The 18672-nt window shown below is 39.3% G+C and overlaps 1 protein-coding gene across 4 annotated transcripts in view; it reads left to right on the top strand.

Moving 5' to 3' along the window:
• The window catches only part of DGKI (diacylglycerol kinase iota), a 230121-nt gene that overhangs the window by 139600 nt on the left and 71849 nt on the right, over positions 1 to 18672 (top strand). For all 4 annotated transcript variants that reach the window (XM_076340326.1, XM_076340343.1, XM_076340353.1 and 1 more), the window contains one exon: positions 9008 to 9108. In XM_076340326.1, coding sequence (XP_076196441.1) covers positions 9008 to 9108 — 101 coding nt within the window. The remainder of the gene's footprint in view (positions 1 to 9007; positions 9109 to 18672) is intronic.

The raw sequence follows: 18672 nt of genomic DNA on the forward strand, positions 1-18672 counted from the left end.
TACAATAAGAACCCATGAGGTATTAGGGAAATTTGATTTGGATTGTGATGGCTTTGAGATGCAAATGTTCCTTTTTTTTGTTGAACAACACAGAAAGAGCCTGACTTCCAGTTAGTGCTGAACAGCAGGGCAGATTCTGCCGAGACCTGGTGATGGATACAGCTTGTCTTAGATAAATTTCAGGTTTTCTGCAGCAGGATATGCATGGGAATTTGCGGCAGCCAAAATTATTAGGTACATACGGTCTTTGTTGCAGAAACAATAGAACTGTAGCATGATCCATTTCAAATGTTTATACACAGTGCATAAGTAAATACAGGTGTTGTAATTTTTAATTGAGGCTCTTTTAAAAGGAGGGTAAAGACTTGCATTTTCCAGCTGGATGTTCAGTTGAGAAGGATGCACATGTGAGAGTACATTTGCGTTGTGTGGTTGATGCAAAGGAGTTCTGAAAAAAAATTACCATTTGAAAAATAAAATGTAATTGACTTACATAGCTCTTACTGTCCTTTTACAAGTGAAATAAGCACTGTGGATATGCTGTGATTTTTTTTTTTTTTAATTTCTTTACAAAAATCTCCATAAATGAAAATACAAGTATCACCTTATTGGTAAATAGTTTATACTCTTTTATAGAGTTTACAGAGTAATGATTACAGCAAGGTATGCATATAAAACCTGTATGAATAGCAAAGGAGTAATAGGAAATAATTTTTTGCTTTTAGAGATCCAAATGCTAAACACCATCAGCTTTGTGGGTTAGGCTGAATATGGGTGTTGTCTGTAGGAGGAGAGTCTAGTAAAGAATAGTATGAGACAAGGTGTAAGGGAGAAAGTGTTAGAGTGAGCTATTCTCCAAATGCATAGTTTAAGGATGAAAGTGCTTATATGTATCTTCTTCCTTTTCTCCATTACATGATTATAGGGAATTGAGTCTCATCTCTTCTTTGTCAGTTTTCCCTGTTTAGCATGTGGGCTTCTGTTTAGTGGGATCTTTACTATCGGAGAATCCCCTGTTCTTGGAAGTGTAAAGTGCGAGAGAACTACAGCTAGCGTGGTGAAGGAGAAAGAAAACAAAGACCAGGATTCTACCTGGCACTTCGGCTCGTGTTTAAGTGTATGTGTGGGTCTAGCCTTTATACCGCAAAACGCTCAAGCGCTTGCTGAAGCAAGTGTGAGGTACGAAAGTGCAAAAGGGTTTAGTACAGTTGGGTTAATCTGGCTTATCTGGGATAACACTCATCAAACAGAAGAAGAAAAATATGTGGTGGAGCTTATATTTTTTAGGGTATTTTTTTTAGGTAAAGAGCTTAGCAAGAGCTTTGCCTTAAAATAGCAGCGGACTTTTGTGAAGCACTGAAATTTGTCCATCAGAAGAGGCTGGATGATTCTGCTCTGTGGCAGTTCTTAAGTTTTAAGTAGATAAATGCTGTGAAAAACACACTTATTTTTAATGTATCATTTCCAAGCTCTGACAATGAGATCTCAAAAGTAAGATTAATTCTTTTTCTCCTCTGGTTGCTGCTTTCCTTTTCCCAATTGTTCTAAACACTGGAACATTTAATTAATTTCGCATGTTTATTTCTTCTCTAGGAGATAGGTAATTCATTAATCTGTCACTGCAAACACGCCCCAGAAGAGTGTGGTTTTTTTTTTTCCCTAAAGTTTATTTTTTGCAAGGGAGGGGCAGTAGAAGATTTCCTTTTCCTTTTCTGTTTACTGAATCACATTAAAATCCATATATGTGTAGGCTGGTGTGGGCTGTATTCTGGAAGATCTATCAGAAATTTGTTGCTGGATTCTGTAGAGTTGTTGGACTGTTTATTATTATTATTATTTCCTTTCTCTATGCAGACACAAAGCATAAGAAATGGTTCACAGGGTTCATAAATAATTGATATAGGGGTTAGGGCATATATAATTTAAAAGTCTGTCTTCTCAGTTGAATCAACCTTGTGGCATGGCAGAAGTGTTACCAGGTTGCTGTGCAGGAGTGCCAAGGGCAGGATCCAAGCTCGCTCTGCCTGTCCTCTTTCCTGAGTGACTGGAGGCAGGAGCACATTTCTTAGGAAAACCAGCTGTGCTCCAAGTGAGTTGGCTGGCATCCTCTTGCCTGTTGCTGGATGATTAATAGGGGTGAGAGGAGAAAGTCATGGCTTCATCAAAAGCTGAGTGTGTTTTCTTGGTGAATGGAAGTAGATCAGGTTCTGCTGGTAGTCTCAGAGTAGGTACGTGTGGCTTTGCTTCTGTGGGTTTGAACAAGTGGTGAAAATAAAAGGGATTTTAAAAAAATAAGCCCTTCTCATTCTTTCCTGTCAAACCTCTGTGTTTTTAGGTTTTGTGGTGTGTTGTTTTTTTGGTTTGTTTTTTTTTTTTTCAGGGGGAGGCGGCGGTGGTGATGGTAACATTTCTAGAATCCCAAAAATGCTATAGGTCAGGCATAGGAGGGAAACAAATGCATACTCTTTGGTAAGCAACTTCCAGCAGTGGGGTGGGTGGTGTTAAAAATGACTTCACCTTATAAACAGTTCACTAGCATGATGTTGGCTTTCTAAGACCTATCCCTGTAAAAAGAGTGGTTCTGATCCTGATGTGTAACCTGGTGTACCATGGGATGGATATCTTCTCACAGAAGGGTAGGCTTTAGTTAATTTAATTTTTATGGTTTTTTATGTTAATGGATGTCTACAAGTTTTAAGAATTTCCGGAAAGCATGCCCTTTTCTTTATAATAGGCATTATTCGATATCTATATCAATATCTTGTGTATTCTTGTGGAAAAGTCAAATGCTTTGTCTGAAAGTAATACAATTTGCTTGTACTGTTCAGCCATTTTGCAGCTAAAAAAGGAAAGAAAAGAGTTCTCTATTACTGAAATTACATATTGTTTTGATGCGAATGGAATAATTTTGAGAGGACCTCATAACATCTCTGTAGAATCTTTCATAGTTTGTTCCAACTAAATAATGTGCATAGCTTTTCTACAAGGCTCATTTGGATTGTTATTTAATAATGCCCCGAATGTGCACTTTGCTCCATGCTAATCAAAAGTCCATCAGATAAAATTCAATATGGTAAACTAGCCGATCTATGCTCCTGATTTGAGAAGATTGATATTTAGGTTTGAGTTTAAATGAAACCATTATAGCTAATCAACATGAATGAACAGAATGTTTCAGTTGACCTGAATCTGTATTTATGGTCCCATGGGGCATATGACCTTTAAGATGTAATTCTGTGGATTGGTCTGTTTGGGAATGAGGTTCTTAATTAGATTCTTTAGGAGGTAATGGAATTCATTCATCTGTACTTTAAATTACTTTTCATTGACCATGTAGTACACCATTTTGAAGAATAATAGGTGTAAGAAATTTAAATATTTTAGGTTGAATTGCAGCGCAGCAATCCCCCAAATTCATACATTGTCTACTGCTGTATCTGGAAAGCTTTTCTTCCTCTCCTTACAGTTGAGCAAGTTGTTTTATACACTGTTTAGAAACATCTGTTTCTATTAATACTGTACTAATGTTTGCTTTCAGTGACATTCATCACCCTATTATTAGCTTTTACATGGACATGCTTATGTACTTAAGCTTTGTGGTTTCTGAATACGCTGAGCTTGTCTGAACAAGATAAATTGTGCAATTCATATAATAATATGGATTATTATCAGTATCTGTGAAGACTACAGAAGTATTGATGGTGGAAGTGTTTTCCTCAGCTGCATTAGATAGAGCTCTGTATGGAGCTCATGAGTTCTGTGAGTGAATGAGTTAATTAGTTGGATGATGAGGACAATATTCCCTGGTGTCAACTGCCAATCTCTGATAGCACAAAGATGAATATTCACATAGTGAGCTGTAGAGCCAAAGCTATATTGAATAAGTAATAAAATTTAGCGAGACATTAATATAATGTCAGCCAACAACTGTATTCTGACAGAGCAAAGAGTATTTGCAAATAAATCATGAACAAAACCATCGGATTTCACTCACTGAATAAATGTTTTTTTGTGTGTGTGTGTATATATACATATTTATAGGTGTATGTATGCACATACATATGTATATGTATGTGAGTTATGAATGTATTACCTGTGACTGGACTTAGCTAAGTATATAAAATCTCTACACTGTAGAAAGGACCTCTTAGCATTCATATTTCTGATAATAATTTATTTTCTATAGAAAGTGCTGTTTCCAAGGATACATTTTTATGACTAAGATAGCTAAACTTTTCAAATGGGCAAAATGGCAAGTCCTGTTTCTCTCCAGTTGTATATTTTAGCACACACAGCTTGCTTATGTAGTAGTAGCTCCATGTCTTTATAAAAATGGGGTGAACAGGAGGAGAAACAGGAGAACAGGAAACTCTGACACTTGCCAGCTGATTACCCTCCCACACTTGACCTGGAAAGGAACTATTTCTCCTCACGTAATACCTTACATTTAAGATGGTGTGCTTGTTTTTTTCCATAGAAGCAAATTCAGAGATATACAGTGCACTGATGTACCAAAAAGTTACACTTTTTACAAAAGCATGGGAAGTATCCTCTTAGATATTTTCTAGTTAAAAGATGCTTTTGGAGAGTGTGTGTGGCTCCTGGAGCAACAGAATTATTTTAGATTTGCTGTTGATTTTAGACCTTTTTCCTCCTCCAGTTCCAAGCAAATAAAAAGGGCTTGCTCACTTCTCCTATTCAGATGAAAGGACTAATTTGACTCAAGAAGGTGATGCCGGAGATGCAATAGGTTGCCACTGGTTTCAAGCCAGGAAATAATATTTGTGAAGAGAAAGTGCACATTTTTCTTTCTTGCATGGCATTAGGTAGTGAGTCAGCATAGCTACAGAAGTCAGTGTTATCTTTCTCTCCCCTTGGTGTCCAAACACTACGCTGTCCTCACGGGGAGGTTGCAGGGAGACTTGGTAATTAACTAAGGATTGGCAGATGTTGGCATGAGGCTTAACATTCCCCCCTCCCCTTTTTGCAGGTGGTCTTGAGCACTGAATATAGGATCAACATGACCATCCCTTCACCTTGACATAAAGGCTCCAAACATACACTTGGAGAAGCTGTTCTGTTTCCATGTCTTCGTTTCTTCTTCCCCTTTCATGAGATATCCAGATTATCCATTGCGATGATGTGTTTGAAATAAGACCAGTTGTGTGGTAGGACATAAGTCTACCACTAATTCATTGATAATGGCTGCCAAGAAAGTTCACGTTTGAACTAGTGCTTAGACACTGAGAAGCAAAAAGCACTACCATAACTGCTTTTACGCAGCTTTCCTAGTATGCCAAATGAGTTGTTACAAGCAAAGCACTATAAAAGGAAGATAGTTCTGCTGATTTTTCTTACATTATCTTCCCAGAGAACTAAAAAGTCTTGTGTCTGGATGATAATTAAAGAACATCTTAGTAAAGAATACAGACAGTTATTAGAATTATTTGTAATAATAACTATTCAGACAATCATCCAAATATTTTCAGGCATTCCATTTTCAGCTACAAGTAAAAAAATCTTGGTGGGACTCTGCGGCAAAAAAAGCAACACAAGAGACCACTGTACTGTTATTTAAAACCTAACTTTTACCCTAATGAAGGTAGCCTTGGGGAAGAATGGGTAGATGGCCTTGGGAATAAGGGATTGAATTTTGGGCTGAAGAGTTCTGTTGAATTCTTGCCTCTGTCAAAGATTAGGTGTGTGAACTTGGCTACATCACTCCTCTTTTTTTTTTTTTTTTCCCCTTCCTCTTTATGTAAACCAGGGACCATAGAAAAAATTGTCATTTCTGAAAGCTCAAACATGATAGTTACATATAAGTACCAAACAGAAATCTTGAAACAGCAACTTTTAAAATCACTTCTGATTCAGTGATGATTGTTCTGGATCAGACAAAAAATTTCATTTACAGTTTTTATTTTTTAGTGACCCCAAGCTTGCTTGAGTTGTTTCACCTCAGCATCTGGAAATGGAAACAATTGCATGACTGAGACAAGCTCACAGGGAGACACGGAAGCTGGGGAGAGGATCACCTGCCCTGTCCCCAGTATTTCCCACAATAGAGCATGGCTTGTCTCTGGTTACCTATACCCTGTCCTGCCATGCACTGAGGAACATGAGAAAGGCCAGTGCGTGGAAGGAGAGGAAGTGACATTGTGAGTGGGAAGTATTAAGGATCTCATAGCTGTAGTAAATTCTGCACAGACAGTGCAGAGGTACAAAAGTACATAAACAAATTCATCTCTTAACAGTGAAGGACACCAGTAAGTTGCTGGGGAATCCAGGCTGATGGGATGCAATGGATGGTTGAAAGACAAGTATCACTCAGATATCTGCTATGGAAGATCTAAAAGGACAAATCAAGGAGAAAAAGGAGTCAGTGATCTTCCATTAGGAATTAAAATTACAGTTTACTTCGGGAAGACGCAAAGTTCCTGTACTAAACTGTTTCCCCTCTAGTATGGAGAGCAGCACTGGACACTGCAGCACAGGGTTGCAGAGTGGAAGAGAGGGTCTGAGCATCATACGCGGATGAGCTCTGTAGCAAGGAAGAAATGGAAAAGAGCAAGTAGGGGGCGGCTATGGTGTGGTTCTGGTTTGGAGGGCAAACATCCCTTGTGCTGGGCTGAGTAATTCCTGCGCAGGAGTAGCAGCTTTTGGTCAAGTGGTTATTTTGAACCGGGGATTGGAAAGCATATTTTTTATAGAGTTCCAGCTTGGGTTGCTCAAAGATTTCAACACAACAGTACAGATTTGGTTCTGGTTTCAGGAGAAACAATGGTTTGAGACAGTTTTTTGGGTTGGGTTTACACTTGGCTTAATTCAGCACATAGCAAGGATGGCTGTCTTTGTAGCATGGTCGAGTCTTATAACAGAAATAAGAAGTTGCTGTGTTCTCCTGTCTCCCCACCCCTTTTCCTCCCAGCTGAGTTCAAAGAAGTAGAGGTAATTCGCAAGCACACCCACCAACAACCAGGTTGTGAACCGATCGGCTGGAAGACTGAGCTACTTTCATCATAACGCGTGGTGGCAGAACATTATAGGAAAAACAATGTAGCTTCTTCCCGTATTGCACCAGTGCATAAAAGACTTCACTTTTCAGAGCTGTCAGTCTGTCATTTTCAAGAACCCTACTACATGCAGTGAATTATTTCTTTTCTCCCCTAAGACAAAGACTATGCAGTTAAATTTCTATGTTTTCTGACTTAAACATTTTCTTATCTTTTCGTGGCTAAAACTAAAATCTTCTATGATTTTAGTTTTTAAATTTGCATTCTCTAGAATTTGGAACAGAACATAGTTCCTCAGACTGTGTTCATTTCTCAGCCAGCAGGGTGACATTTAAACTTGTCTTAAAAAGACAAGAAAGAAAAAAGTGTCAGACTCAGTGATATTATGTTCTTGTTCCATCTATGCACCTTTCCCTTCCATTTGCCATGCGCTTATCTTTTCCGGGTTGCTGAGCCAGCTGTAGAGCCTGCAGGTGGAAAGTGCTGTTCTGTAGGATGACATAAGGGCACCTGAGTTAGAAAGCTGCCCCCTGAAGCTGTGCTGGAAGTTACCATCCCAGGTGTCTGTTATCAAACTGCAAAAGCTTATCTTAAATATGGGTGGTTTGCTGATATCTTGGGGCACTTTGATGCAATAGTCCCTGTCAATCAGCACAGGAGAAACACTGGGCAGCCTTTATGTTTGTAAGTGTGTCACTCTTGCTGCCACTGTTAAGCATTTATGATTTCTTCTAAGCTATTCTCCATGTATCTTAGGTTTATTTTCATCATTAATACAGAAACTCCTGTTCCGAATGTGAATTTCTTCAGTGCAGCTCCTTCTAGTGTGTTATCTTACACTCCAGTTTTGGAGGCACCCTCAATTCATTATCTTTTGTTACTTTTTAGGCAGCAAATACTTGTGCCAATAGAGCTTTTTTTAACTGGGACTTGATTTTCAATCTTTATTTTTGTCTGTTCAGATGTGACAGACCTGTTTATACCAACAGAGAGAAAGCATGCAATAAGCTAATGCTGAAATAATTGCAAATTGCCATCCCAGTGGCTCTACCAAGAGATGGCCACAAACCATGTGTTTTGTCAGGTCTGTAGTATTTTCAGGTCAAAAAGAAAATTGCTCGCTTGTTTAAAAAGAAAGAACAACTTTACATTTTTGAGATGTGGCTTGTCCTGATTGGTGTTTAAACTAGCAGTGCAAATGCTGTGGGTCAAATATCTTAAAATTGACACAAAGAAAAAAGTAAGCCTGTATATTTATGACAGCGCACAGTATTTCAACTTTTAAAAGGCAGTGTGTGTATTTGGTGGTCATACCACTGGCAGAGTTCTGTTACTAACTAGATTAAAACAGAGAAAATAGTCTTTCAGTAGAAGCACAGGATGAAGAATCTACTTTTAACTGAGCCAGGGGCCAGTTCTTACAGGACAGATATTTGATAGATGCATTATAATATACAGGTTATTTATCTTTCTTTGTACTACTGTGGAAATCCGTTTCTTAGTCACATTTCCGTTGCCTGCTTCCCAGAACAGAGATGCTGAATGAGGATCCTCCAGGGATACAAGGGTGGCATGGGCAGAGGAATGGTTGTCCTGAGAGACTTCCCAAGAAAGCATCTGTGTCCTGAAACACAGCTTGGCAGATCTACTGGCTGTGGTAGGGCCCTAGGGATGTACAAAAAGGCAAACTGCAGAGGGGAGGGGTAGCTATATAGAGATTAGAGAACTCGGAAAACGCTCCCTAATTCCAGACCACACAGCCAGCAAATGGGCTTCTTGGCCTTGCTTGTCATTTACGGTCTAATGTCTATGTTGTTGTGCGGTGGGTAGTCATAATTCTAAACGCAGTGATGGGCCTGTGAGGAGTTGGCCCAGTTTTGAAGAGTCTTGCTCTTTTTCTTCTTTCAGAGAAGATTAAAATCACTTCATATCCTATTTTCATTTTGCTCTTCCATGGAACACTTCGTCTAAGAAGCTTTCTTCTTTTCTTGCAGTCCTCATTCCATCCCAGATCGCCTGCGGATCAGAGTGAACAGGATTAATTTACAAGAATATGAGGGGCTACATTACGACAAGGAAAAACTCCGGGAAGCTTGTAAGTTGGAAGAAGCCAGGTTGTAGCTGCTTTTGGTAGAACATTCTGTATAAATCTTACATTAGCAAAAAAACCCCAAATCAACAACAACAACAAAAAAAAAAACAAACACAGGGTCAAGCATACATTTTTGGATGAGTCACGTAGAGTGGATATCTATCTGTGTATATGCACATACATATTCTCTCTATATAAATATTCTCTCTATAAAAAGCATATATAGAGAATTCATCTGTTTTCTTACTTAACTGCCTTCTGCTAGTTGATTTTGTTTACTGTAAAATGTGTTTTTCACACCTGTTTTTTTAATTCATGTCTTTCTGTTGGTTCTGCTGGGTTTGTACTAGTGTATGAAACTATTCAGGATTTTATGATTAGCGTTACATTTGAAACTGAGTGTGGGGGGACCATGATTAATTTCATACTGAGAATGTGCTCCGACGTTGAACATGGTTCTTGCACAGGTGCATTTATCTTGGGAAACAATTCTGGCTTCCCCAGCCCCTTATTCTTTAACAGCCTTCAGTTTTCCACATAAGAGAATAATCACTGTTTTGTTTCCCCATATAATGGTTTAATTGCCATATTCAGGGGTAAGTCAAAAGCAGACAGCCAGTTGCTTTGGCAACATTGATGATGACGATGCATACTTAAAAATGGAGTTCCTTTCCTTGGTGACACATGGAATCATTAATCAATGAGGGACATGGCTGCTTGTTCATGCATCTGGCTCATTATTCATATTCAATTGCAAGCATGACTGTTTGTTGTGCAACAAAGCTTCAGCTCCCTCTGTAGTACAGAGCTCTCTGGTAATTACAGGATGACAATCCTTTCAACTGGTTTGCTTATCTTACTGTTGAAAGATAGTTAAACTGTTTCACTTTCACTCCTCTAGTCCCACCACTCCTTATTCTCCCAGTTCATCAGGTCTCCTTCCAACAGAAGAACTGAAATGGCTTAAATTTTACTATATGTCCTGACAGCCTTTTTTGAAGTTTGTTAGTGGATTTTGGTCATAATTAAAGCAATCAAAGTCTTCATCCTTGGACTGAGAAGAATTTTAACAGGATGAGGATCATGGCTTACTGGAGAGGAATTTGCTTCTAGTTTAAATTGAGAGTTTGACTTTGAGTAGACTTCAGGCCATATTGAACCCACATTTATCCAACCCTGTCAGAAACAATCTGGTTCATTTGATGGTTCGTCCTATGGGTTCCCATCTGAGGAGAACTATCCTCATCCATCCTCACTATGGACATAAATTTTATGTGTGTGTATTTAGTATATATTATGTAGTCCTTAAGAGCCATTTACATGTTCTGACACAAAATATACAACTTTTTACATTGTTGTCACTGCAGTTGTGAGTATTTATGTTGTCACCTGAAAAAAACCATACTGATAACTTTATAAAAAATGCCAGAGAGTGATCTAGAACCTCTGAGATTTGGTTTTAGATTACACATGCATTTGATCACTTGCTGGATGTGTGCTTAAGAGGTTTTCATTCAAAAAGTAGACATTTGTCCATCAAGAGTTAAAATGATTGCTTTCAGGCATTGGCAGGCCATTTGCAGTAAGACCCTTTTGTCTCTCTTTTAAGTTGCTGCATGGCCAGCTTGATAATATAACATAGGTGGACTGGAGTATTCTCCCCAGACATTTTTCATGAAGTTGTTTTTTCTATCTGTCCTCTTTTAGCTGTCTCAGTAATGCTTGTGCCTTACTGTTTTACATTAAAATATGAGAAAGCAAATAATATCCCCATCAACCTAAAATAAATCAGAAAAGATACCTCACCTTACCCTTTGCAGTTATTAGGAGTGTCCCGTGTAAGAACATGTAACTTACAGCATACACTGATGGTCATCAGCCTACTTCTCTGGACATATAGCTTAAGTGTCTCCTGTCAGAATTGTCCAACCTCTAGTTTTCAGGAGGCTGATCTTGATTTGAGGACTTCTGGGTGATACTAATTACGACTGAAGGAAATTATATATGGGAAGAGAAGTGCTCTCTAAACAGTCAGAAACCAAACTGTTTTAAATGTTCTAGCCAGCTCCTTGAATTCCATGAAGTAAAAAATGGAAAATACCTGGGAAAATACTGAGCACAGACCTAACGTCCCAGTTTTCCTGTGGCTTTCTGCAAGATGCTTTCATCTCTTCTGGAGACTGAGGCATAGCCAGTCATCAAGCTGCATTGTTACATTAGAGGACTACATAACTTAAGTTTTTATGAGGAAGGAAGCTGAAAAATCACATAAATCTTCCTTTTAAGAAGAGCAGATAGACATTTTAATTGCATTTCTGACATAGCTAATTGTATACATTTTAAATGGTTTTCTGGTGGCAGGTCTATGGATTGCTGCCTGCCTGTCTCTATCGTATGCTAAATACTTATGTGAAATAAGCGTGCTGACTACGTGCTCATCCAGCAAATCACCTCATGGAGCATTGTCATTAAAAGTTAGTTGGCTAAAGGGGGAGGAGGGGATTGCTGAGGGAGGAGAAGTGACTCTCCTTCATTACCAAAGAAAATGATTATGGGGGGAGGAGAGTGGAAATAAATAAATTTCCATGGCAGGTGAATAACTGAAATTTTGTCAGTCTGAATGAAAAACTTAAATGCAGATAATACTTGTGCACTAGCAAAATACAAGAGCACTTGTATTGGGCCCTGTTTCTACAATAGTGTTTCTACGAGGCCTGTCACTGTCAGTGAGGTCAGCTTCCTTCAGCATGACTGTAGCTCTCAGGCGCATGTATGTCTCACTAGATGCTAGCAAGAGACTCAGTTTACATATCTGTCCAGGCTTTGGCAGAATACCTACAACTTAGTTCCAGAATACTATACTTACTATGCATTCCCTGCCCACAAGGATTAAAAGCGCTTTTACCTCCCTAAATCATTTGAAAACCAAACCAGAATCTCACAGCAATCTGAACAGGAAAAGAAAGCCAGTTAATAACGAGTCATGCTGTTATCCCTGAAGGAAAAACAGCAAAGAAGCTATTATGGGTTTTTTCCTGTTACATGTCTCCATAATAGAGTTTTGAAAGCTCTGACATCAGTGTAATAATCTGGATCATTTTAACTCACAGTAAATACATTTCGTTCCCCTTGTTTGCTTGAAATACTGATTTGATTCTATCAACTACTTCACCTAAAATTGCACTTCCTGACATATAACAACTTGTCATACAAAACTGTTCCATGAAGATTAATCTTCACTCTGCTGGAGGTAGACACCTCATTTTGAAAACCTCCTGAGCAATTAAAGAATGTCATTTTGTCCTCTGAAGGGCACGACTGTTCTTAGCCCATTCTCCTTCTGTTGCTTTCTACTTTTCTCGTCACTGCAGCTGGCATTTAACCAAGATGCTGTTTCTGAATTGTCCCTTTCTTCCTTCCCCATGCTCCTTCTTTTCCCCTTCATTCTTTCTTCTGTCAACATCTCAGTATTGTCTGTGGGATGATTGATGATGGTACAGAGGATGCTTATTGATCCTTCAGCAAGGCGGGGTGAATGCTTCCATGCACTTTTTTTAAGAAGGGGATATATGTTGGCATTTTAGTGATGTTGTAATGTTCTTTGCTGCAAATGTAGTTGTCTTCTCTAACACCTCCCTATACATGCCCCAAGCACTTGTCACCCTAGTCACCAGCTTCACCACCTTCTGCCCAATATGATAGTTGTACATTACATGACCATAACCAAGGCTATTGTATTCAAAAAGTGAGTTGGATTGATGTTTCTAGATGGACAGAACTTAATTCTGTCTGTCTTGCCTGTATATCTTCTGTGCACTCTCTCTGATTTCCTGTTATTGCAGGAAAGTGTGATCCAAAGCAGCACTGTGGGGGAACAATTGAGTTATTTCTAAAATAGCAAAATCTTTCTGTTTGTGACACCCTATTTTCCCCTTTCCAATGTTACTAAGAAATTCCTGACAATGAAAGTATATGCAGAAATTAATTATATTAAAAAAAAAAAAAATCAACAAACAAACCAACCATAGACTAGGTAGTGACCAAGTAGCCTTCAACCCTTCTTAGTCCTTCCTGCCAACACTACTGTAGATTTGCACCATGAAGATGGGGCTGTGAAATAGCTCTCCATCAGCAGTAGCTGCACGGGTGGTTTTTTTTTAAATAGAATATGTTGGTTCTTACTGCCCTTAACTTGTTTTTTTGTATGCTCTAGCCATGGAGAACCAATCTTAGTTTGTTCAATACCACTAAGATTAAGGAGGAATCATACCTGACTGCAGTGGTGGCAGTATCAGAAATATCTCTCAGCTCTTGAACAGCTTCGGGTCTCCCACGCTGTCTTTTTACACAGAGGCAGCTGTTCCTTATCAGGAAATAAGGAATTGAATAATAAGGAAAGAACCCTCCTCTTGAATAAAATGGCACACTAGATTAAAAAGCAATTTTTGAAGAAAACTTAGTTCCATGTGTATAACAATTGAACTATCTGCAATCTAACAATTATTTTCTCTGCAGCCTCCTTGCTTTGTGTGTATGTGGGAGTGCGGCGTGGTGTAACGTGACATGATGTTAACCTTGAATTCTTCTCTCTCTGATTATATCTAGCCAGATGTCTATATTGCATATGTTTCTGCCTTTAATTTCTGTGGGTTATCTGAGGGTTTTGGGGTCATCGTAGGAGTCCTTATCCTAGGTACACAGAGATACATGGAGTGACAAGCTTGTGAGTCATTTGGGATGTGTACATGTACAGAGATACTGTAGCTTCCTCATACCAGCAATATACTTACCACAGTTTGGGAATCACTGATCTATGAAATGCATTCTGATACTTTAAAGCTCAGGTATATGGCAGGTGAGGTTAATTTGGAGACTATTCCATGTGACTTTGAGCAACTAGCTAAATAAGAAAAGGTCAACATTGAGGACTTTGTATTTACATCCTGAATATCCATAATGTAAAGGGCATAGGGGAGCAGAGGACCTCCTGCTAGGTGACTACTATGATGAGGGAAACCTGAATTAGCAGATGGAGTCAGGACAGGGGAGATTAGCCACTGAAGGAAATGTGCCCATGTTGGGAAGCAACTTTAATCTGGATGGGTTTAGGTGAGATGGGTTGCGTAGCTACAAACCTCCTATTCCGTCCTGTAAAGGAAGCACCAACGGTCACGTATTTGTCAGGAGGTCTCTTAGGGGACATGGTGGCTTATCTGTAGAAGCTCTGTAAAAGGCAGCATTACCTACAGACTGTCTACTAAATTTCACTCTGTTTAAAAGCCACTGCCTTGCTCTAACAGCTTTGTTTTCTCAACCTGTATAGTGTAGACATTAGCTAATTTCTGCATTTCTCTGTCACAGCGATTTAGTAAGATCTGAAACTGAGAGGGTTGGATGGGTTGCTTAAAGTCACCCAGCAAGATGAAACCAAGAGGGTTAGAAGCCAGCAGTGAGTTAAATATTGGCAACTCTGCTGCCACTGAGCTCCCAGATTCTCATGCTGGTGTATACAGATGCAAACCACTGATAAATGTTTGTAACTGAAACAGAAATGACAAAAACAAAGAGGAAGTTGCCAAAGGCATTGCTTGTGTCAAAGGAAGTATCTCTTTTTGCCTTTTGATGGATGAAACCTTGTGGGCTTTGTCCAGACAGCACAGTGAATTACACTTCTCGCTTTGACCCGCATACACACACACACACATTCAAGGATTAGAAGGACACAGGAGTACAACAGAAGAAAAAGTAGGATGTGATCGGATAATTAAAGGGAGCAGCACAATGAATATACATACAGGTGCTGAAAAAGGCAACTTCAATCTTGGCTTTTTCTAACTTTGAGCTCTTGATCTTGTAGTCATAGTATCATTTATTTAACATGGTATATCATTGCCTGGGTTGGGAGGAAGGAGTAAATCCAAAACATTGAAATGTTATCTCATATCATTGAGTTACAGAATCATAGAATGGCTTGTGTTGGAAGGGACCTTAAAGATAATCTAGTTCCAACCCCCCTGCCATGGGCAGGGACACCTTCCACTAGACCAGGTTGCTCAAAGCCCCTGAACACTTGCAGGGATGGGGCAGCCACAACTTCTCTGGGCAACCTGTTCCAGTGCCTCACCACCCTCATTGTGAAGAATTTCTTTCTTATATCTAACCTAAATCTACCTTCTCTTGACTCCACATGGGGCATATTTACATTCAACAGTCCTCTGCCTTTTGAGCTAGTGGGGAAACTGTCACCTGTAAGTTTGCCATCTCCTTTAAACTAGAAGAGATGTACAGTATTCCAAATAGATGTAAATATATATTTACCCTAGAGGAGTGGGGAGACACAAGAATATTAAGTTCCATTTCAGACTTTCCAGGAAATCATGCTATAGTTTGTCTTTCTGGTATAGACTTTTCTGTGAGATTTTTCTGTGCATATTCTACTTCTACTGTTTTCTTTCCTATTGCTTTTCTGATTTGATTTCCTCTTACCTTTTCAGTCTTGTTTGTCCTCTTTGGCTATCCCATCCCACACACATCCTTCCTGCCTGTCTTAGTCTGTTTCTGCAGATCTTACAGCTCAGGTTCCTGTTCCTTTTCTTAATCCTAAACCCTTACTCATTGTTCAGGCAGACCTCTTCTTTCATCTCTTAGTCCTGGTATCCATTCCCTGTCAGTTTTGATTCCCAGCTCTTCATAGTTTTCTTTCTATAACTTGTTTCCTTTTGTGTGGTGTTTGGGACAAGTTCTCTCTTCATTTGACTTGGGCAGCTTCTTCCTTTTCATGGCAGGGTATTGGAGAAGTCACTGAGAGCCTGCAGGGGATGACCGCCTTCTCAAATGTGGTCTGGTTTAGTCTGATAACTTCCATTGTGTTTTACCTCCTGACATGTGAAGACACTAAAATTGGACCACTACTGCCAAGAAAACTAGCAACCAATGAACCTAAGGAGGCTTAGTTTTTGTCAGTATAATAAAAGAGATCTGAAGAGACACATGGCTTAGATTTGTGTGGTAAGAAAATCCTTTTGTACAAACTCAGTTGTATTAAAAACATACTGGGAAAGCCAAAGCTCTTAATGTAAAATGTCTGAATATTTTAGAATTCTCTCCCAAGAATTTACTTGGTCCTTCACATTTCTAATGTCAGTGGAAACCCCTCAGGAAAATGACATTCTTATAACATCTTCAGTAGTGAGGATCCTTTATTTGCTACATTAGACATTGGGTTGTAAATGTTTAATCTCTCCAGTCCCCTGAGGTGTGTCAGACTCAGAATGTGTTTTCCTGGCATTCACATCTACCTTAATGATCTGTCTTGAGGCTGTTTTGTTTGGGATTTGAGTGGGTTAATCATGGTGTTTAGATCACAAATTGAATCCTTTCATAACAATAAATGGGGAAGTTAATTGAGTTTTATTTTTTCTTCATGGTGTCATAAGCAGTATATTCAGGCTTCTTCCATTTCTGTTCTCAGTACTGCTAAAGAGTTCACTAGCTTTAAGTATGCAGCATAATGGGCAGTTAATAGGTGGAAGATTTCTTCTTTGTTTATAAATTCCATAGCTAATTTCATGAGGACTTAGGAAATCACTACTAATCTTGCAGTCAATTAGAGCACAATGCTAGCCATACTGCTGCACCTACCTCACCCTCTTCCTGCTGATACTCGATTTTGGTTAGTGTAGCTGGGAACAAAAAGCTTTCCACAGTACTGGTTCAGAATATGAAGCAACTGTCTGCCTGCCTCATCTCCTGGGGTTCTTGCACTGCTGCTCGTCACTGCAGTGTTAGAGTCTCTATGCACAGCTCCCTGGACAAAGTCCTTTCCACCATTCAGGAAGAACAAAGAAACTGGGAGCTGGATGCAAGGGGCCAGAAGAGCAGGCGCCTCGGGAGAAAAATATCTGGCACTTGAAAGCTGTGGCTTGGCTCATGATCTGAGACTATCCCTTATTTTTGGCATATTCCCATGTCTGGATATATCCATGTATTCACAGGAGTGGACAGTGTATGGGGGTACGGGAAAGTTGCTCTGCAGTGCCTGTGCTCTTAATGTAAGACTTTATGCCAGGTGAGAGATGGGAGGATATCTAGTAATCACTGTGTCCTACAGCACTGTCCTGTACTGTCCACATCCTCATCCACACAGCACTATTCAGAAAAGGTAGAAGTTCATTTATTCCTGAATGGCAGTGTCCACAATGACATTGAATGCCATGCATGTTAACTTTACGCCTTTAACTGATATATCATAACTTACCTCATTTTGCCCCTGTTGCACAGCATTGCCCTATATTTAGAATGAGCAACAATCCCATCATTTCAATCATTAAGGATTTGCTTTTGTTTTCGAACAGCAGCCATTGTGAAGCACTTTGAAAATCTTGGCTGCATGGTGCATTGTGCGTACTTACTGTGGTTTATGATAAAAATGAGGACTGGGAATATTTTCCTTGCTGAAAGCCAAATGGGTCTTGCAAAAAACCAAACAAAAAAAACCCCAAACAAAAAAACCTTTGGCAAGCAATATTTTAGCATATACTGTAGTGTTACCCAGTAATGACTTAAAAGGTTTTTCAAATGAGCATGAACTATATGGAATGGAACCATCTGAGACCCACCTCATGCACCTTATCCCTTAGCTAGCCATTAACCCATAAAGCCATAGGTCCTGCTAATTCTGGATTTCTAGGCAGCAAAAGTCACACATCTCTTTTTAAGAACAAAGTCACCCAGCCCAGAATTCCAGAATCATTCTATGACCACCAAGAATAGATGGGACACAATTTAATTAAACCTGTGAATCATGACTTTCTTCTTCACTTGTGTAGATGAGGCACATAAATGTCACTGCTAAACTATCTATTGCATATTAGTATTTTCTTTTCAGACATTTTGGTGGATTTCTTTAGAATTCCAAATGTTCGTAAGGTCCTTCTCCTTTGGGCTGTCAGGGATGGTGATCATTATGGATTTCAGTTCTGCGTTAGCTGCATTGTTTCAGCAGGTCAAAACTCTGGTCCCCATTAAGTGCATATACTCCTCCATGAAGGAAGGAATTAAATAGAAAAGAGACAAAATCACGGGTGACAGTTTATGAGCCAGTGGTGTAGCTCCCTAGTACTCTGTAGCTGTTGGAGGTGCAGTCGTGTCTGCTGCAATTCACTTTTTAGTGCTATAAATGAATTTAACAAATGCTTCTTTCAACAAGGTCTGCAGAGGGATCTGCTGAATTGAAACTAAATAGCCATTAAGTACTCTAAGAGCTTAAGGTTCTCCTGTCAGCACAGGTTAAGCAATAATAAACACTAAGCAAAGAGAATCAGTCTGTAACCCAGAGCATCGAAGCGTGTAAAGCAAACCTTGCGATTGACCCTCATTCCACTTGCTTGTCTCTCAGTCTCTGTTCTGTAATGAAAAACTCTGAGAGGTTGCAATGAGCACTGTTCCCTTCTGGCCTTTCTGAAAATGAGCAGGAAGATGGGCATCACTATTGGATATCAGCATTGCTTCAGAAGTGCGGGCTCTTCCCTTCTTCCCTGGTCTTCCTGCCTATCCCTTCTTTAATTT

This window comes from Aptenodytes patagonicus, chromosome 1 (assembly GCF_965638725.1).
Source record: "Aptenodytes patagonicus chromosome 1, bAptPat1.pri.cur, whole genome shotgun sequence".
Classification (NCBI taxonomy): Eukaryota; Metazoa; Chordata; class Aves; order Sphenisciformes; family Spheniscidae; genus Aptenodytes; species Aptenodytes patagonicus.